The 21,660-nt window shown below is 41.5% G+C and overlaps 1 protein-coding gene across 4 annotated transcripts in view; it reads right to left on the reverse strand.

Moving 5' to 3' along the window:
- adgrl2a (adhesion G protein-coupled receptor L2a) overlaps positions 1-21,660 on the reverse strand; it is an 89,495-nt gene that overhangs the window by 19,257 nt on the left and 48,578 nt on the right. The window contains exons 5-11 of one of the 4 annotated variants that reach the window (XM_010770832.1): positions 17,030-17,044; positions 15,118-15,918; positions 4,056-4,352; positions 3,213-3,316; positions 2,570-2,755; positions 2,192-2,230; positions 72-255 (exon numbers count right to left, since the gene is read on the reverse strand). In XM_010770832.1, the coding sequence (XP_010769134.1) occupies positions 72-255; positions 2,192-2,230; positions 2,570-2,755; positions 3,213-3,316; positions 4,056-4,352; positions 15,118-15,918; positions 17,030-17,044 (1,626 nt within the window). Of the gene's footprint in view, positions 1-71; positions 256-2,191; positions 2,231-2,569; positions 2,756-3,212; positions 3,317-4,055; positions 4,353-15,117; positions 15,919-17,029; positions 17,045-20,646; positions 20,707-21,660 lie in introns of all 4 variants that reach the window. The other 3 variants (XM_010770831.1, XM_010770833.1, XM_010770834.1) reach the window with 3 other exon arrangements.

The following is a 21,660-nucleotide window of genomic DNA, read 5'->3' on the forward strand; positions in this document are numbered from 1 at the left end:
TCAAATTAACTGAGCTTGCATCAATCAAGAGCTCTTGTCATTTGCTTACCACAAACTCTTGCTTTACTTACTTATGTTGTCTGCAGGAACTTTTACAATGGCAGGCTCCATGAGGTTGTCGGCGAGGACAAACGCCCCCTCCTCCAAAGTGTCCAGTAACATGGTGGCTGCGTGCGTCTGCTCCGTTCTGTTCATGTCGTGCCAGGACTTCAAGGCCTCCGGTCGCAGAAGGTTATCTACCGTGTCCACAATGGCCTGTGTCGAAGCAGACGAACAAACACACACACAAAAAAAACAAAAGGTACTTGAGTAACTCTGAGAAAAGAACACAGTTTGTGCAAGCAGGAGCAGGAGCATGCAGACACTGAATAGATGAGATGCTGTGGAGAAGCATCACTTCTCTGAGGATTCAAATAAATCAATGTGATGGGAAAAAAAAGTCATAGAGGACACTGTTTGTTGGGTGTGTATACAGTGTGACATGATAGATTAATTAGAGCCATTTACAGAACAAGAAAAACATTTTGCAAGTGCGATGATCAAGAAGGATGAATTGCATGAAAGGAAAAACAGGAGCATCACGAGAGATGGTGCGGATTCAATTTCTTTTTCAAGGACGCGGCATCAGGGCAGACATTTAGGGTCACAGCCTATCAGCTCAGTCCAATAACAGGATAATAAGACATGGCACGCTTAAAGAGCCAAAAGCTGCAATTAAAATTCTCTAATTACAAATTAGTCTGTATGTAGATTTTGTTTTTTCTTAACTTTTTCTTACACTTTATCTTCTAGTCGTCAATGCCGTATACTTAGCTGTATAAATGTCATTAAGACACCCGGCAAAAAGCACTTCAACAATAAATATGGTAAGAATTTCACTTGATGTGTATCCTTCACGCGAAAATGTTTCCAGCCTCTCACTCTCTGCCACCTGAACAGCTTAGGGCAAAAACACCAGATAAATTAGGCATAAGATCCAGGCTGAGTTTTCTCCGTAGAAATAATCAAATCAATGAGTCTAATCAGGGAATCAATGTCGGCACGGCTGGCGGAAAGGTTGGGGGGCAGCTGTTAGTGATGTTGCGTCAAGTATGGCAGATGTCAGATAATGCTGACTCAACGATGTCCGTCCTAAATCTTCGCATGCCACCATTAACATCGACACACCCCTCTAACAAGGCCGACTTCTCTCACCTCAAATCTACATGTTGTGACGTTAAATAACAAATGATGATGAGTCATCTTTAGGGAGCTCGTGTGACTACAGACATTTATTTCCCTTTTCCTCTTTTCTTTTTATGAGCGCACTGCCATTGACTGGTTAATTAGCCCGATCCATTTTAATACCGTCCCGAAGGAGAGATTTGGATTGAGGGGGGTGACTTTGGTGGCAGGTGGAGGAGGACACTGATCTCCCTAATGGTGGAGGGATATATATGGCCAAAATACTATGATGTAGGAACCTAGGCCGATAGCTTTCAAGAAGAAGGGGGAGAATATGGTTTAACCCGTCTAACCCTATTAACCAAATAGAGCTTAAGATTTGCAACTTTAATTTAAGAAACAATGACTTGTATGACCTAAAACTTGTGTCCTTGTGAAACAAGACAAGACATGCAGTAAAAGGTCAGGTAATGGTCCTTGATAAAAAAAGGAAAAGAGGATTTGAATAAATCACAAGTGAGCTGTGTTTGATGCAATATTCAAGAGGGTTTTATATTGAATGGAGCGGTGGTATAAAAGCAAAACATTTAACAGAGCAGCAAATCCTTCAGCAAATGAATAAGGAGAGGGATGTAGGAACAGGATGTTTGTTGAGTTGCATGTTATGCATCCAGACGTGCAATCTTGAGTCAACACTTAGAAAACATATAATAGGGAATAACAGAATGAAAAACAAAATACACCATTGCTGCCAACGCATAGAGGGGGAACAACACAGAGACACATCCATGTAAAGAAGCCATCTCTGTAATAGGAGATGACTTTTCTTTGACTTTAGAGAGCACTTAAGCTACGATTGTGTCTGTGTGTAAGGCAATTACTCAAAAAAGCAGGAAGCACAGGGAGGAGGGAGAACATCACAGTGCAGAGGGGACATGCTTCTGAACTGGGGCTGGGGCAGATACAGTAGTACAGGAAATAAAGGGGACGGCAGCAAGCAGAGTGGGCAGAGGCATTGCTTCAGTACCTTCATGTATGCCCTGCATGTCCTTTCTCGTTTTTGAAGCTTTTTTATTAGAAAAGAAAAAGAACACAAAAATAGAGACATGTAATTTGCACAATTTGAAGAGTATAGGCGTTGTAGCCCTGACTGAATCAGTCGATTTACAAAGTAACTACTGAATGATCCAGCCACTCCCCTTTTCATGTGCCGCAGACCTGCTTACCTGGAGCTCAAAGTGCTTAAGATCTCTGATAGATGTCAGAGTCTGAAATAATATAACAACCTTTTTTGCCTGTTTGTCTCATAATTTAGCTGAACTTGAAAAGATGAAATACAGAAAGGCATGTGACAAAATAACAGCTACTCTACATTACTGCATTACTTTTGGGAACACTAATATACCTTGTTGAAGCTCCGTCCGGCAGAGTCCTTCTCGCTGGGCCGGAGCTCCTGCAGCTGAGCGTCCAGGATGTCCACCAGCTGCTCCATCAGGCGCACCGAGGAGCTGACGTCCCCGGCAAAGATGGGCCCTTTGGTGTGCTTGGCTAACTCGTTGGCCAGGTTAGCGGCATTCTCACCGCTGCGGATCTGCAGGGAGAGGGAGTGAATAATGTTCACAGGAATGCAAGAACACAGACTTTGAAAAAAGATTTCTTTACAGCCTTGTTTCAGGCATCAAATCAGACTTGAATGAGTCCGTGAAATGCCAGATTTGTCTTTCTACACATAGGAGAAGTTGCCATGGTGGCAGTTTTAATTGTGTGGTAAGATAGAAAAACACACAGAGCCCTTTGTTACAACTAATATACACATTTACTGCTGTGACACCTCTGATTTATTCTATAGCTTATATTTGTTTTCTGAAAACATAAACAACTTTCCAGACCTATTTCCTATCTGATAAATGCAACTGTTAAATCTCAGCCAGCTTTGCAGCCATCTTAGCAACAAGGACATGCTTCTATTATTTGTCTACCCTTTGTATGTTTATAAGAAACACATTGCAGTGACATAGGGAAAACATCGAGGCAGAGCTTATACAAACCTTTTGGGCAACTTGGTTGACCCAGTGGGAGGTACAGTTGCTGAGATCAGGGCCCTTCGGGTGCCAGGCCCCAGTGGAAAGGACACATGAATAAGAGGCTGTGCCTGAAAGAGAAAACAAGCACAGAAGACTCACGTTAAATCAAGTCATATCAGATTTATTTTCCCAGGAAGTCCTCGACAGGGCAAAACAGGACAAGGACACAGATAAGATAACTGCACACGAACAATAAATATACAAACATGCAAATTGATAAATCTCATATGAAAGTGAAGCCAGAGAAGGACTGCCTGTGGTTCACTCAGAAACAAAGGCCTCAGAATGTAGTTTTCTTTTTTAAGACTCTAAAGGAAAGAAAATAGCCGGATACAGGAAACTCACAGACAGGCAGATGAACATTCTGCAATTCATTCAGAAAATGTTTTAAACGGCTCATTCCTATTTTTGCTTCAGAGCGACAACATGTTTTTCCTCGTCCTAATTATCCCGTGCCTGACCAACTCTGAGCACTAACACGATTTCACACACAATCAAAGGAGGGAGGCACGTCTCCACGCAGGCTGCAGGAGGAACAGCTGAGACTGCTCCGCAACACAGCCGTTACAGATTGCTAAATCATGTTCCGACCTGGAGTGACACAGCTAAAAACCTAACCGCTTTATAATCTGCCGTCCCCGTTTTCCCTTAACACCGACTTCAACTGAGGCCTGTTATAGATACAAAAGTTGTATGCAAGATTATCTCACACATCTGAACAAACTCTGGGATGTTCTCCGGGGACGCCTCGGGTCATATTGAAAGCAGCGAGCACACGGCCCTGAGAGGAACAGAAGTGCTGTTTACCTCGTGTTCCCTTGGGGCAAGGTCGCTCCACGATCATGCCCCTCTGGGTCTGAGGCCACATTATGTCTCTTTTCTCGATGGCCTCGCAGAAGCGCTCGGGTAAAGGGAAGGACTCGAGGGGCGGAGGGGAAGTAGTCTGCAGAATCACAGGAGGAGGCTTGGGCGCTCCCCTGCTGCCGTCCTTGAGCCCTGTTGTGGAGCTCGTGTTGGCCACACCCCAGTGCACCGTGGTTGTTGTGGTGGTGGTTGTCGTTTTCTGAGGCTGAGGGGTCGTGGTGACTTCTGAAAGTGGTGGAGCTGTGAAGAGAAAGAAGCAACATGTTGATGAGGATAACAGCTACGTGATGATATTATCGCCTCCACGATTTATGGAGCTTGATTCTCCCTAGGAAACATTTATTATGGGTGCTAATGAACACATGATCCAGTGCTATGGAATAACATATATACGAGGAATTCAAATCAAATGGTAGTTGGACCTGTGGTTGTTGTATAAGGTTAGCTAATTAGCGTGGCATCCCTGGGGTGCATGATATGGATATATGAAGGGTTGAGCTGAGAAAACTGTGGCAGCTATTCAACTTGACCTTCTGGTGGGCAGATGCCCTCATATACCGCTAACGATGTCCCCTGTAACTAACATACCTCATTTCTTTTCTGACCATGTTTAAAGATGTAATGTTTAACATCACATGTATCCCGTTGTGTAAATTGCAGCTAAGTGCTTTGTGCAACAAGCGTATTTGCATTCCCGTTGACTATGTCTTATCCAAGGCACTCAGTCTGCAATGAACAAGACAATAATTACAGTAACATCCCCCTGCCTGGCAATCATTCCTGGCTGGGAGATTTTGTGGCATGGCTGATTAAGTTTCACTAGAGTAACACAGAATCTGTATGTGTAGCCATGGAGCCTGAACATTCATTTTGCAGTTGTTTCTTGCAACAACTCATACTCTGATAAAGCAGGTGTGCAGTAACTCATGCAATGCCCCAGGCAAAAACAATATGTTTCAGTCCCAGGAAAAGAGAAAATAGTGCACTCTTTACATTTAACATGAGCCACTAAGGAAAAACTATGAAGACATTTTTCATGTGATACACCAGAGAAGTGAGAAGCACTGTAATTACATTTCACACAAGTCAAACTGAAGGGAGTTTTATAGATGAAATGTTGATACACATAAAATATTTGATATAAATCTGGTCCACATCCACTGAGTACAAAAAGAAAACATGACCTCCCCTCTGTAAAAAAAACATTGGTTGAATTTATCAAAAGCGCACCGATTGGAATGCAATGTGCAAACTGAATCTAATCGCATTTGAGTACTTTGATTTCCTCCATTAGGCTGCCTGTAGAGCATGCAGAGAATGTGAAGAGGTGCTGTTACACTGCTTGAGCTGAGCACAGTCTTTTTCAGCAGTACGACCAGTAGTGAAAACATCGAAGAGGCTGAGCTACAGAAAGTAAAAGAGAATAGCAGGTCAGGGGCAGGAGGAGGAAGAATATAGAGAAAGGGGGGATGATTTTGGAAAACAAAAGGCACACACAACACAATAGCAAGAAGATTCAGAAACAATGGGGACAGACTGAAGAGGAGAGGTAGGAGAAAGTTTGTATTCCATTGGAGAGGCAGCCAGACCCCCGGAAGCAACACCTCCATATCTATTTCTGCCATTGGATAATGGGTCTAGCTGATAGCACCCCCAAAACACACACACACACACACACACACACACACACACACACACACACACACACACACACACACACACACACACACACACACGCCCCCCGGTGTGGATGAGAGGCTTCGGCACAGTCGAGCTGAAGGGAAATCGGCTTTGAGGCTGGCTGCTACCTGTGGCGAATTAGGCTCTATTGACCAGAGGAGATGACTCTGTGCTCCCTCCTGTTGAGGGCTTTAGAACTCTATACACACACAAACACACACCCACACACACAAGCAGGTGGCATGAAGGTGTACACAGCTGACTGGCTGTTCTGACACTGAGCTGAAGACAGAATCGGCTGATTTCAACTCAGCCTTCTTCTTCTCCCGTCCCTCCCACCCTACCTGTATCCTTTTACTCAACACAGTGAAATTGTCGCTGCACGGCCTGTCACAGCGGTTGAGAGACAACCTGTGCTTAGTGGCCTTTTCAGCACTAGCATTTAGCCGGCCGGGAGAAATGCCAGACTCCATTCTGCACCAATACCTCTCTATTGCTACAACGCTTATTTTCTCATGACTCACTGGAGAAGACTAAGAGGTGAAAGTAATAACCATAAAGAAAGCGTTTGCAAATTTCCAGTTGAGTTTGAAAACGAAAGCATGTAATGTTGAAATCCAAAGAAAATGAATGTGTCGACATAATTCGTGAATTAATTATCATTGTTTCTATTTAAGCATCAGCGTCTGGGTTGCTTGGCAAACGTCCAGAAGATTCCTAAGAAACTGTGGGGCCCTTTATAGGTTTCTCATTTCCAAAGTATGAAAGATGATAAAGATAAGATAGCAGTCTCCGTCTATGAGGCGTTTAGAATGCAGACAGAAATAAAATGAAAATGAATCACCGCTCGACAGAATGATTTAAGATAAAAGGCCCGCTACTACAGCCAATAAATCAAAGACGCATCTGCTGTAATCCAAGCACATTCCTTTAGCATGTCAACTAACAACTGTATCTTGTCTACACCCCTCACTCAACAGGGCTGCGTGTCATGGCTTGCAGGGATGTTGAGCTCCATGTTCTAGTTACATGTACAATTAAATCTCTTTGAAGTTTGTATTTATGTTGTTGCTACCTACTATCAGCAGTGAAATTGTGGCAGTAATTCATTTCAGGCCTAGTTAATACCAGGCTACAACTAATGTGTTTGGCTCTCCTAAAGCATTCCATTGGAGAGGGATTAGGAAAATTGTTGTGGGGTGGATTTGCTGAGGCGAAGTCTGGGCATTGCTTTGTTTTTCTCGGCAAGCACAGTCATAGAATATACACTAAAGAGCTTCATTAACATTAAGTAGTATGTGTAGGAGATAAGTAAAAGGCTATAATAATCCTGTTGGGATATTCATGTCATGTCTATGACGCGAACTAATCCTCTTTACTGTGCGCAAAAGAGGCTAATATGAATGTATGCTGTACTTCCCAGGGAGATTCGTGCATAAACAATGCGGCATCTCTGTCCACTGCTGTTCCAGTGTACGTAGCGTGTCAGCCCCTAATCCTGCCAGCAACACAATAATCTCATTACCTTTATGCCATAGCTTGGTTTAATTTGATCCAATGAAAGCTGGGAGGAATTAACCCATAGGTATTACAATGGACACTCTTCTCAGGCAGTCACTTCTTCACAGAGATGTCTAAGTGGATAAGTTTATAAGCAGCCACAGTGAGGGATGGGTATTGATCTGTTGCTACAGTATAGTGCTGCAGCAGCCTTTTCCATACTTTCTGTGATTCAACGCATGAACTAAATATTTCAATTTTCCACGGTGGCAGCACATGGCTGACACAACTGAATGCCTTCACTCTGCAATACTCCTTTGATTATGACAGAAGAAGCAAATCCCATATATGGCCTATATGGAAACCAGGACAGGATCCTTGATTATTATGTCTCTGCTGCACTAAGCCCAAGGGAACCTTCAATTAGCTGTCACACACTGTGAGCGCATGGAGTGATATTCTCCAAAGAGCTGCCAATAGTCTGGACAGACATATTCATAACCTCTTTGTATGATTCAACGCCTACACATTGTTGCACTTGAATGTATCACAGTGGTTCTGTTAGTACCGCTGGGGTTATAGGTCTGGGATTGATGACAGACAATGATAAAAGGAATCCAGGAGAGGAAAAAGGTGAGGGGGGCTCGGCTTGCCGACTGTTGTCAGAGCATATGCATACACGTCGTGAGCACTAAGGAACACACACACACACAAAGATGCACACACACGGTACCCAGATGAGCCTCTTTACCAAGACTCGGTAGTAATGGCGTGGTGACAAATGAAAACCGACAGCATGTGTGTCTTTTATATTATGCTTAATGGCTTCACTTTCAGTAGGCACCGCATGGTTGTTCATCAGGGTAATGTTTCATACACATTACCAGGTGCTGTTTCTCTTGCGAAGGAGGGAAAGAAGGGGTAAGTGAACACCTATTTAGCACTTGTTTCAGCTAATTTACCAAGTAAAAAGTTAAAGGATTTATTAGATCTCACTTGTCCTCTGCTCTATCCCCTAATCTGTCATGGCATAATCTCATAATGATGTGGAGCAAGGAGGTTTAGCTCTTTGTTCCCATATTGTAGGAGATGTACACCTTGCCAAGGTAAAATCATCATGTCTTCTTTAGTACAGTGTGACATTTGGGTCCTAGGTGGCAATCATCTCCTAATGGAAGAGGAATAGACAGTCAGTCTAACATCAGTCTGTTTGAGGCCATCAGAACAGGATGAATCTAGAGGATGGAAAATAAATGAATAACCCATCAGCTTTCAAGTCATTTGGAACAAAGCGTAGGTTAATTGAAATAAGGTGTCAGGCTGCGAAAAAACTAAGTGTAAATTATTTCCTTTGCAAATGCTGTCTCAGTCACAAACATGCATTTCACTCAGTCCTCTCTGGGTGCAGCCTTCCTTCTGAGTTCATATGGAAATGGAGCTGTTCTTGAGTATGAAATAGTGTGATGATTTACAATACGTTTGTGATGCATTTTGATATCTACCAATAATAACAATAATACACAAAGGAAATTGGATTACACGTCTTTCACCGTGCGCTGCATTTGTAGCTGTGGGGGGGGAACACGGCGAATGATTGCTTGGGTATCGGCAGTAAATATGAAGAAAGCTGAGTGAAAATTCGGATAATTTCCCATGTGTCACGTCCTTGTGAGGGTGTGTACAGTATACGTCCATGTCTTGGGGAACAAAACCTAATAGCTGGATTATGTTATTTACTGCTGTTTGCAATATTTCTTTTTCAAACAATACAAACTCATTGATTGTTATGGACAACGGCAGGCCCACACACACACGAAAGCGAGATTATAAACACATGTACACATTCATATACACCCTCAAACACAGAATGACACCAAAGTATAGAGAACAGACACAGCAGCTGCCAGACTAGAGCCTGCTTTTTTCCCTCCTCGCAGCTTTCTCTGTACTGTACGTGCCTCAAATTTCAAGCATTAACTCCAAGTGTGCCGAGCAGACTGATATTTAATGCTGTGCGCACAGGAGGATGTCTGTTTCAGGGGTGTCCGCACACACACATATACACTCCATAAGCACGCTCACAGCTGTGTAACGGTGCATATACACAGATTAGAGAAACACACAGACACAATAATCAGGCCTGTGCGAAATAAATCTCCTTAAAGGCGTGTGTCAGGGAGTGATGGGGGACCATTGTGATGTCTGAGTAATAATTCTTTTAATACGCCTTGTTCCACAGTCAGACTGTAATCAAACAAGAGACTATGGATCCCCTTGGCTACATAGGGCTCAGTGTAAGCATAATCACCCCTTCTCTCTCTTTTATGTAAAACATCTCAGTGACATTCTAAATCATAACCCCGGGTTTTGTTGCCCACATAATTGTACACTGTCAGCGGATACCATTCGGCTGTGTACAGTAGTTTAACATCAGGAGAAAAGGTAACTATCAGCTTGGGAATACAAGATGTGTTTGTGGATAAGGGGTGAAATGTACCTCCTTGTTTTGCAACGCACGGCTATCGCGTTTTAAGACGAGCGGCAGAGATCGGGTGAAAGAAACCGGTGACCTCGTGACATCATGAGCTGGATGGCCTTTAACGCTACCAGACGCTGGGTTGTTAGGTGTTATCCCACGATGAAATATCAGACGTTGTGAACAAGACTGTAAATTCCCCCTCGTGGGATTTCACCCCTTTTTATCGCCCCAGGTTAAATGTACCCTTATATCATAAACAAGAATGAGACCATTGGGTTATGATGTAGACGGAATAACGTCACAGTCTGTCATAAAACCGTGGTTAAAAAACCTTCATTGGAGGAATACAAATGGAAGCAAGGTATATAGGGAGATCCTGTAGTCCAGCAGTAAAGAAGGAGGCCTTTAAATAAAGCAACACTCCCAGTAGTGCACTAACAGCTCAGAAGAAATGATTCCAAGCTTACCGAGTTCAAAACATTATCACTAAGACGGACACAATTTGGGGATCTAGGGACACCTTTAAGTGCTATAAGAGCATAAGGGACAAGTGGAATTAAACCATAACATGGACAACGCACAGATTTTAGGCTATATGTGCCTTTTGGGGATTTTTACAAAGCTGTTTTCTGCAGATTGTTGTGTACAGCGAGGTGTTTGATTTGGTCTGGCAGGGATTGTTTTGTCGGTCAACACTAGTGTGATCGAGACAACAGCCAACAGGAGTTTAAGTCAACAGGAATAAACGTGCGAAAGAACCACAGATCAGTTGCTTTTAACAACAGCCTAAATCAAAAAGCTGGTTTACATCAGCAGCTAAATGTGGATCAATCCAACATGTATATAAGCACAGCTAAAATACAGTAAGCTTCGTAAAACATTTTGTTCAAATAATAATTATGGTTACATCTAAAACCTGATACAAACTGTTCCTCTGGTGAACAAATATTTCTGACAAAACTGGGTAGTCTGTGATCCCTGATCTTCATGTGCGCGATGGCCGTCTTTGTCCTGCTGTTATGTGTGTACAGTTTACCAGAAGGCACGGATGAGGATTTACTCAAATCCTGTCATTTAGTGTGCACTGCTCTCTTTGGGAATGATGATGTCTTTAGCCTGTTTTCAGGAGAGAAGCCAAACAGAGGCCTATATGTGTAGACATGCACGCACACAAATGCAAATATCTGGATTTAAGGCACAGTTCAAGGATCCTCATGGATGAAGGGTACTACAAAAACAGTGAGAGACTACTGGCAGCAAGAGTAAAATGAACCAAAAAGTAATGGGGCTGGCAAAGAGATACAGAAAGAAACAGATTGATCCAATAGAGAAATAGAAAAAAGAGATACGCTAAAATGGCAGCAGCAGAAAAAGAAACAACGAGAATATGACAGGAGGACAGGAAAACAAAAAGGGTGATTTTCCACGTCAACACAGTCTCCGATCAAATCGCTGTGTCCACTTGGGCAGCTGACAGGGGGCTGGGGAGAGGGAGGGGGGTTGTTGTCAAGGCAAACAAACAAATTGGCCGTTTTTAACACATCCCGATCCCTGCGCCACTGCTGAGCATGTAGGAACAAGACGTCTCTGCCATTTTACCTGAGCACCTCAGTTGGCTGTGAAAGCTCGATGCTGACGTTTAAAGTATCCATCCTTCTCTTTCTCTCCCCACTTTCTCTGCTGTCTCTCTAAATGTTGCCATGCACGAGTTGACCTCTATGTAAGCACTGCAGAAGACAGGAATGAATCATAGGGGAGCTTTATAGTGAGGCGTATATTCATCAGACTATAAGAGGTAGGCTCTCTGGGGTGACTGCTAATGCACATGACTCACAAGCATCTGTAACAGCTGAGCATTTTTGCATTGCAAAGCACTTTCATGACACACAAACTACATTGTTTTGACCACATGCAGCGTTTTGTTGGCTAATTGGCAAGTTGTGTCAGTGAGGCCTACCTTATAATTTCAAACAAATTGGGTCATTCCCTTCCTTATGATCCCCACTTGCAAATGTATAATTTGAGGGGGCAGCAATGATTGAAATTGTATGCAAATGTATTGACATTTCAACAATTAAACAGCAGGCCTTGATTTGTGTGGGTGTAAACTGCAGCACCGGGGGCTTTTATATGGAAGCGATGCAGGATCTAATTTTGCAACTGGGGATAAATAAAAAGGTTTGTGAGTCTCACCTGTGCCCCATTGAGGCAGTGAATAAAGTCTGTTTGTGCATACTTCTGCTAAGAAACAGATTTCGAGATGCTTACTCAGTGGTTTGAGGCCAAATATCAGAGCTTGGCATAAATAAAAGGTCCATAGAAATGAGGCATAATGAGTTTTCTCTGGGAATACCTAATTTAAATCAATTTAATCATCTAACTTACAAGATGCGACAAAGGAATATGTACTTAATGAGGTCTTGAATGCAAAAAGAAAAACAGGCATGGAGTCATGGTTAAATGAGTGGATTATGGCTCTGCTGGTCAAAGCCAAGAGTGGGACTTACTGACCCATTTAATGTCCACGTCCAGTGGAGCCGCATGTTGGATGTGACCCCATCCACTGCCCCATAATCCTACAAGAGATGATCTTGCCCCGACATGAGCAATGTTATTGGACTTGACAAGAACCCAGCTGTCTGCCACACAGGGTCTAAACATCACTTTGATGTGATTGCGTTCCATGACGGAGCGAATCGTGTGACAAGAGTTGTTTGTGCACTTTTGTCAAAAAAGGGAGTATGATTGCGGTGGACAGCGTACAAGCTTTGAAAAACTGTGTTAAATGAAAAACATGCAGATCCTTTTGTTTTCTTTTGAAAAAAGTCAAACAATTAACACAGCTCTAGCATCTACATGAATAATTAGCCGTGCTCTGTTGTACAAACACAAATTCCTGCATGTGTTAAGCTTTCACATGTGCTTGCGATGACTTGAGCAAAATTGAAATGTTCTTTTCATTTTTCTTTTCTTTTTTTAGTCTACTGCTGTTCAAAACATGTGCCTTCAACTTTGTAAATTACAAAAGCATTCTGATAGCTTGTTTCAGTGTCTAGTGAAGCAGGCTCTGAAACGAACATCAAGATATCACAGAGAGGGCATCCAGTGACAGCCAGAGAAAAAGTGCCATCATTTATGTGTCAACATCTGCCATGTGGGAGGACAAGTTTATTGACATCTTGATGATCATCATGGACCATTCTCCCTTGCGCTCATCGACTGAAACTCAACATACATTAGTCAGAAGCGCCGGGCAGGCTCACGTGTCATTTGTCAAGAAGAGAGAACAGAGTCCTTGTTGAGGTTAAAATAAAGATGTGTGAGTACAGAAGCTCCAAGAAGCAAATGCAGTATGTCAGTCAGTGTATGTGTCCAAACAGTATCTACAGGAAGGGAATCCATAGGGTGCTTGGGAGCTTGACTGTCTGAATAAGCACACACATAACACACTAGGGCTGCTCGATTACGGCAAAAATCATAATCTCGATTATTTGAGTCAATAATTGATATCACGATTATTAAAAACGATTTACTTTGAAAACATCCATTTATTGAAAAAAAAATGTGAACAGTATGTTTTTAACAGTTGATTACCCTGAACTTTAAGTATAATTCAACTGAAAAACCAATAAGAAATAAATAAAAAATAAAAAATAAAAAAATAATCGTTTTATTTCGATTATGTTGTTTTCATAATTGTTGCAAGCCAAAATCGTAATTGCGATTCAAATATGATACATAGCCCTAATACACAAACACACTCAATAACTACATTTGACTCTTATTTCAGGGCGAATCCTGTTAAAGCCTCTGATTTCTCTATCGCTAATCAGTGTTCATTCAGCAAATGAATAAATCAATTGAGCATGCAGCCTGTCTGTACGCTGCTTATTCCAAGAATCCATAACAGCCAAACTGAAAATAAAGGATGTTGCGGAGGCTGTAGCTTGACTGCCTTATAATCAGTTTAGCGTTTATTATATAAACACATGATGGCATGTAAAGACATGCTCCAATTTATTTGTACTAGATAGCAGAAAAGGTGATATCATGACCACTTTTACAGCAGCTGTCTGCAAGGTGCTGCTTGGAAACAGCTCATTTGAATTTGCTCTGTGTGACATTATGTTTTGGGCATGACTAAAATAAGCAAACACCTTTTGGCTGAAGCATATTCCACAATTGCTCTAAATGTGCTTGTGATATGCAAATATTTAATTAAAAAATCTGGCTACTATCTGTCTTATTGGCAGTGGAGAAACTTCAAATATGTTATTCAGAGTTGGGAAAATAAAATAAAATGTTTTTATCTTGTTCCCGATGATTGTTGCAGTATAGCTCTCAATGCGCCCTCGGCATATTCATTTCGCTTTCCAACCTGCACTACAGTAAGTTACTTGTCACAGTTAAGCCTGTCTTGGCCGGATTGATGCTGCTCCACTGGCTGAACCCTATTTAGCAGCCATAGCCCACGTCTTATCAATACAAAAGTGGACGAGCAAACACATTAATAAATATTGAGCTCTGGGATAATCTGTGGAAAAGTTGCTTGACCTCTGCGGCTCATCACTGACTGCGTTGAGCATTACGTGGACTTAGGACTCTGGGTGTAGAGGGGATTAGGATAATTACTGTTGTTATATTCTCAGGGTATGGACTATCAGAGGCCTAGGCTAGCTTCCCCTCAGTTCTTGACAGCTAAATTAAAAACATACACTGCTGATGTGACCCCGGATGATTGATCCTTCTCCCTTGTGTCTACCATCTCTTTCTCTCTTAGACCGAACCTTGAATCCTCACACTCTGCCGACAGAGTGAAATACTTTTTTTAATGGCCGATGGAGATTTGGAGTTCAGCTGCACTTGGGGAATGATCTAACCTTGCCCCAGGCAAGACTTTGCACCTGTCCGGGCATGTATGTTTCCAGAGGTGAAAGTATATATCTCTTTCCCTGTCATACTCTCTTTAAAACACGAGATATGCTAGCAGGGTTCCCTTGAGCCTTAGCACCAGAGACTCAGGGAATGCCCGGATGGTAAACCTCCCCAAATCCCCAAGATACTGATCCCTTATGATATGGTAACTGGCTGCGAGGTGTTGTTTACCACAGAGTCTGACTCACTTCACCCCCTGAGATGCTTTCCTACACTCCAAAGCTTCCGTAACATATCTAGCACATATAAGATTCTAAATTAAAAACCTGTCAGCTCTGACACCTCATACACAGATGGGAAATACCAAAGGAATATCAAAGCGCCCTCGACAGCAACTAAAATCACGATTTCAGGGAATGCAATTTAATAATTTTGTCAGAAAAATAAATTGTCGCGGGGCTAGGTTCTTACCATGTGCTGGATCAGGTGGGCCAAACTCCAGAGTGTATCTCAGGATGTAAAAATTATTCCACACATAGAGCTGGTTATCTCGCGGATTGTAATCCACAGCTGCAATGTACTGGTACTGGTTGGGAAAGTGGATATCAACGTATTCCCCACGGTTCTGTTTGGTGTTGTAAACGTAATCGATCATGCTCTTGCTGACTTCACTTTCGTTGTCTTCATAGGTGGAGCGGACCACGTACAGTACTCCACAAACCATGAAGGCATTGGAGGCTGAGCGCTTATCATAGGTCGTGTCCCAGGTAGCCTCAAATCGCAGCGTGTAGGGGTTCAACTGGCTGATTACGATCATACCGTTGTTCTGCTCGGTGGCGTAGATCACCCACAGCCCATTCTCATCTACGGCCAGGTCAATGTCTGTTTTGCCACCCCACTTGTAGGGCGATGTGTCGTGGTAGTTGGCATTATTGATGATCGCCTCACCACTTTTGATTCGAGTCCGCAGGTCAAACTTCACAATGTTGCGGGTACGCTCCTTGTTGAAAAACACGGCCCCATCGTAGACCACAAATCCGGTCCCATCCACCCGGTGAGGCAGCTTGTAGGTGATGGTTAGCCGGGCATTTTGGAAGTCATCAAAAGAGGAATACTCAATGAGAGTGTCTGTCCTATAAGGAGTCCAAGGCATAACGTAGATTTTGTCGCCAGCTTGCAGCGGGTCTCTGCACCAGGCGCCGGCTTGTTGCTCCGCTTCAAATAGAAAGGAAGGATCACCGACAGTTTTCAGAGTCCCAGGACAAAGAAAAACTAGTAATGGGAGAAGAGTAGAATAAAAAAAACGGACACAGGTTAACATGTGAAAAATAAAAACCACACAAAAATATATGTAATATCCATATCATCTCTAATGTCTTCATTTTGTTTTACAGGTTGTCCATGAAGAGTGGGGACAGACAAACATTAAAGAGTGGCCAAAACACAACTAACAGCTACAGCCAATATTCACAAGCAGAATAAGGATTTTGGTTTTGTGCATAGAAAGAAAAAAAGGAATAGGAAAGTTATTAAGCATAATGTTTAAATATATAAAGTAGTCAGAAACAAAAAGAAGCTGGGCCTCATAGTCATTAACTGTTGGGAGTAGAACACAAATAGAACACAAAATAGAACAGAAACAAAACTTAACGAAACAATTGGTCCTGTAAACAAAAAAAATGCAGCCAACTAAAGTCACTTGGCAACAGACGGGTTATGAGAGAGCAGGAGTCAACACAGTCTGCAAAATGTTTGTGTGTACTTAGACGTGTCTGGGTTACACCACCTATTCTACGGTATATACCCGAGTGGCTTGTCATTACGATGTGGTACAAATGTCACAGCCATTAACATTTAAAAAACTTTCAGTAAGGGTCTCTTGAGGTGTTATGGTTGGTGCTCTGAGGCATAGGAGGCATAAGAATCAACAGAGAAAAGAGCAGCAAGTGGTCAGGTGAGAATAATGGGGAGAATCGTGAAAAGAAAGGAGGGGGGTCTTGAGAGAAAAGGGACAGTAGAAAGCAATAGCTTGGAAAAAAGGGCCAAGATACACTGTAACCATGGCATGCTATGGAAAAGGGTTTGGAAGCCAGGCAATATGAGAATCTGCTGAGTAGCTTAAGCACCCAGGGAGAATGAGGAGAGAGAGCCCCTGTGGACTGCAGCCAATACAGCCCATTTACATCTTATGGCAGCTCATGTGCTGTCTTTTTTTTATGGCCAATATCAGGGCTTCCATTGTTCCACTAGACTGGCTAGGGGGGGGGGATGCTGAAGATAACGTTTGCGATGTGTTTGTAGGGGCCACCATGGGAAAATAGGTAGTTTACAACCAGATGCCACAAAACAAGGAGCTAGGGTTTGGATCGTGTCTTTTATTTACCTTTTTGCTCCACTTCTATTTTAAGCGTTGGAAGAGAGAATGAAAGGGGTGCAAGGGGAAAAAAAAGAGATTAATATGAATTAACTGTCATCGCTACGATTACACATGCAGAAACACGTTATGAGACACGGACAAAGGCGGGAAGACCTATTCAGAGAAAGCAGGAAAAACGTGAGAACGGTGACATAGAGCCGCTTAGGTCCTGTTTTAGAAAAAGGATTAGATTAGTACCAAATGATCAATTGTCACAACAAGTTAATGGCACAGTGGTGGGTGGATTTTATCTTTCACTGCCAACTGCCTGCATTTATGTGCTGGCATAACTTTTTGACATTTACAAGTAAAACATCTTTAGATTGTTTTACTGGAAGGCAATTCTGTGATTCACACACAAGAATGATCTTCCTTTTAGTTAAACTATTTTCTTAGATTTAAAGCCAGCCAGTGAAAACTACTGTAAAATGCAAATCATTACAGCATTTTATTGAGTTATGACTTTGGTTTTGTTTTGCTTTTAAACTCTGGCCTGTTTTAATCCACCCACCACCAAACACAATCAATAATGAAGAGAGTGTAATTTGTCTTTTTGTTTTATACTTTTTTTTTTTTAAATAAAGCTAACTAAAGCAGTATGATAACTTTTTTATTTCTACTGACAAACATGCCGATTTTATTACAATTACGGTGCCATTTCATCATTCGACATCTGAATAATATCTTTAAAAAGTCATGGCCTGAAACTCTCATTGAACTTTACTTCTTTCACAATTTTGAAGCCACAAGCGTACAAATAAATGAACTAACTTTGGCTTTATGCAGGAAGCAGGTAATCAGTGTAAGTCACTGGAGCAAAATACATTATGTGCACTCACTGTCGGAGCGTGTATTACATTTCACAATAAAGGACTGCACTTCATTTGTTATTTGGTGCTTTCCGATCTATGGCAGAAGTCCGCAATAAATTAGCCAACAAGTTTAAATTCATTGAAACAAGGCACCGAGAAGCATTCATCTGATGTTAATGTCTGATTATAAAACATATGATGATTACAAATTAGAAAAGAATGCCATATGCATCAACAACAAGATGGAATATTTCTAGAAATGTTTTTATAACAAATTTACTCAAATTAATCAGAAAAAGTTGTTATTTTAAAGCCTAGGTCAGACTGCAAGAATGCTCACAAGTATTGTCTTTCCAATCTGCAAAAGTTGAGATTGCTCGCTGTTACATTTTAAATCTGGTTGATTTGATTTCCTTACTCTAATGTTAAAATAAATTATTAAAAAAAGAAAACAGGGCAATTAAGCTTAAAATGTAATAAATATAAAGATATTTGAGTTAAAAAAAAATTTTTTTAAAATGTGAACTGATTCAGGCACATTGCACTGTGCATTACATCTGTAGGTATTTACATTTTCTGTCTCCACTTACATTATTATATGAATAGTCTAAAAGTATGAAACTGAAAAGGGAGATTTATGTAATGACTGAATCGGTACAGGCAGAAGCATAATGCATAACATTTAATTTAAAATGCATTCATTCAAAACAGGGCAACTTTGTACTCGTAGTGTTTTTAATCTCCCAAATACAGCATCAGTTCTCTTGCCCTTGATTTACACTTCTATTGGTTTTGAATGTCTTTCTTAGATTTCAGTCTCAAGGGGCTTCACTACACAAAGGATCCGCCACAGCGAGCCTGCAAGGGTCAATGTTGAAATACCTAATGTATATATTTTGACTCAGCTTTTATAGCTTGGGATGATGTGAGCAACCATAAGCTAGCTTTCCTTTGAATGCTGAAACCCTCCAGCTTTAATTAGTGTAGATTCATATCAAAGTTCGGATCAGTTTTAATTGCTGAGTCTGACCTAGGCTTCAAAAGACAGTTGAAACTAGAGAATCTGAAACACCTGTAAATTAATTCACGGCATTCTGCGTCTGTTGCATCTTACTAAGAGATCAAACACAATAGGAGGTAAACAAGTTAACAACAGTTGAGTTCTCAGAAGTCACCAACGCCAAATAAAACATAGGAGGAAAGAAGAGGACATAAAAGACGATGTGAAGGAAACCTGGAAGGAAAAGGAAAACACGAAGACCTGATGATGTTAGTAGAAATGTAAGAAATTGAAAATAGCAATCAGTGTGATCAGAAATCAGTCAGTGGATGAAGAGAATGAGTCAGGTCGCCAAGGAGGTTTCCTGCAGATTGCACAGGGGAAGGGAAGAGAGTCAGTCACTTTTAATATAGCAACATTGAAACAAACAAACATGAGACACATCCCAAACTAAACCCTAAGACCCTAAACTTTCTCCACTACATAGTACAGCATTTCTAAGGATGTTCTGCTTCCTATAACTGTTACAAATCAAATTATATTAACTTGTAATAATCACTGTAGATAATCAAATGTTACATCTTCACTTGAACCAATGTTTGCTGTCACCTGCCGACTCGGCGTGTTTCATTTAAATTAACGCCTTTTGATGGCTACACTGAATTAATAAGGGAGAACATCTGAACACAAAAGCGAAGACACCTAAAGATCATGCTGCTACAGCTTAACTTCAATTTTCATAATCCTTCCAGCACTGTCACATGGAGCGAGGGGTTTCCCTGCATTACAATGTGATGAAAGGAAAGCAAAGGACAACTTTAGCATAGAGGACTGTGGCTGCCCTCTGTTAGCAAGTGAGAATAGGGAGAGCAACTTTTTTCCAAGCATTTTTCCAAAAAGCTTGCACAGAGCAGTCTTAATAAAAAATGGTCTACTTTTATGTTGCCTGATTCAAGCAATTACTAAAGCCAATTCAAAGGGTGACTCAGTGCCAGGTGAAGGCGAAATGTACACCCTTGGCTGGAACATGAATATAATGTTGCTAATGAGGGCAGTCCATGAAAATAACCAAATTATGAAGCCAAGAGGATGAAACGTGGAAATGTTGTTGCAAAGGCCACTTGCACAGAAGAGAACAATTCCAAATTTGCCTGTGTAATTATGCATAGGCTGAGACAATAGAGCAAAAATAATTAAGTAGCACATTATGTTCAGTCAGTGACAGAGACGGAAAACAGCTGTTTATCATATTGTGTTATTAAGCTGCTGGTTATATTTCATGGCACAAATAGACTTTGAGGGGCAGCGGCTACGAGTCAAAATGAGGACACTGTCCCGTCGTTGATCAGCTTAATGGGGATTTAATATGTTGTCTTGCAAAACAACTTCTAAAGTCTTGTAACCCAGCAAATCCAGGGGATCCTAAGCTCCTGAACCACTGCAATGTTTTTAATCACAAATCTAGTAATTTGGCATATGATCTATTCTAACTGTAGGAAGGGTCTATGCTTTCCCATCTAAAGAAAGGGTTAGCTCTGGTGTAGAAAAGCTCAGTAAATCCACTAAAATGTTCCTTTCTCTGGAGTACTCTGACGCTGAAATGTATATTGATTTTATTTTGGGGGAAGAGGAGACAAAGGATTGGCCAGAGGGGAAAAAACATGACACGAAATTGCCTATGAATCACAATCTATCACAGTTTACATGAGGGCTGAGTGGGAAAGGCTGGGCTGTGTGGACTGGATCAGACTGGGAGAACACTAAGCACTTACCAGGGCAGTCGCGATAGGATACATTCTGTGTTCTTGGTCCTATTCTGCTTGGGCATGGACCTTGAGAAGCAAAAAGATGGGGCTACAGATATGCATTTTTGAAATGGCTGAGAGTGAAGTGACGACCTGTTGGGATATTTCGTTTGATAGACATCGCCAGGACTGAGAGTCCTTGGGCAGAAGTTTATTTTTCACCACAATGCGTCATTGTTGACTGTTTCCTTGGTGCAAGAAGGAGGTAAAAGACAATCATAACAGTGGGCGGAAAAGAGTGCACCTTGAGGCTAATCCTCCTATTGAGGTTTGAGGTAACACAGCAAGACATAGGATCAATACTTCACTTAACTATGAGGTGAAGGGAAAAAACAAGCTGGTGTTTAGGGTAAAACCTACAGGATTTGTCTTTGTTCAATAAGGTGGACTCAACGACTCATTATTGCTTATTCCATTTTTAATTACAGGTCCTTAAAGCCTTGACGAGGTTAACCTTTAAGTTGTAATGGGATTCACCATTTAATGATGCTCGCTAATGCATTCAGATTCAACACTGAGGGGACGCCTTGGACAGGTATACTGTACCGCTAATTAGCAATGTAGATGAAATGTGTTGAATATAAAATATGTGGTATGTAGATTAACTTTGCATTATTTAAATGTGGGCTATATTTGGGAAATGTGTTTTTAGAGTATAAAAACATCTAAAGACATCGGAGTACACAATACATTTGAATCTACAGGACATCTGCAAAATACTATCTTCAATGATCCGCAATCTCATTATTTTATGTACAACTGATTAGTGATTCTGGCAATTCATCTTAATCTTTGTTATTAATCAGGTTGTAAAGTTTAAATGGGGGGAATTCCCCTCGCAGATTGCAAATGAATATGGCAGCTTAAAGGACAAAGGGGAATTTTAATTCAAAGGGCAATCCAAAGATTGTTTGGGAGCTATGAATATTTAAGCGTCCAAGGAGCAGAACGATGTTAACACTATCTCTTTAGGTGAAATAT

The sequence above is a fragment of the Notothenia coriiceps genome, unplaced genomic scaffold, assembly GCF_000735185.1.
Source record: "Notothenia coriiceps isolate Sejong01 unplaced genomic scaffold, NC01 NC01_scaffold00009248, whole genome shotgun sequence".
NCBI classification, from domain to species: domain Eukaryota; kingdom Metazoa; phylum Chordata; class Actinopteri; order Perciformes; family Nototheniidae; genus Notothenia; species Notothenia coriiceps.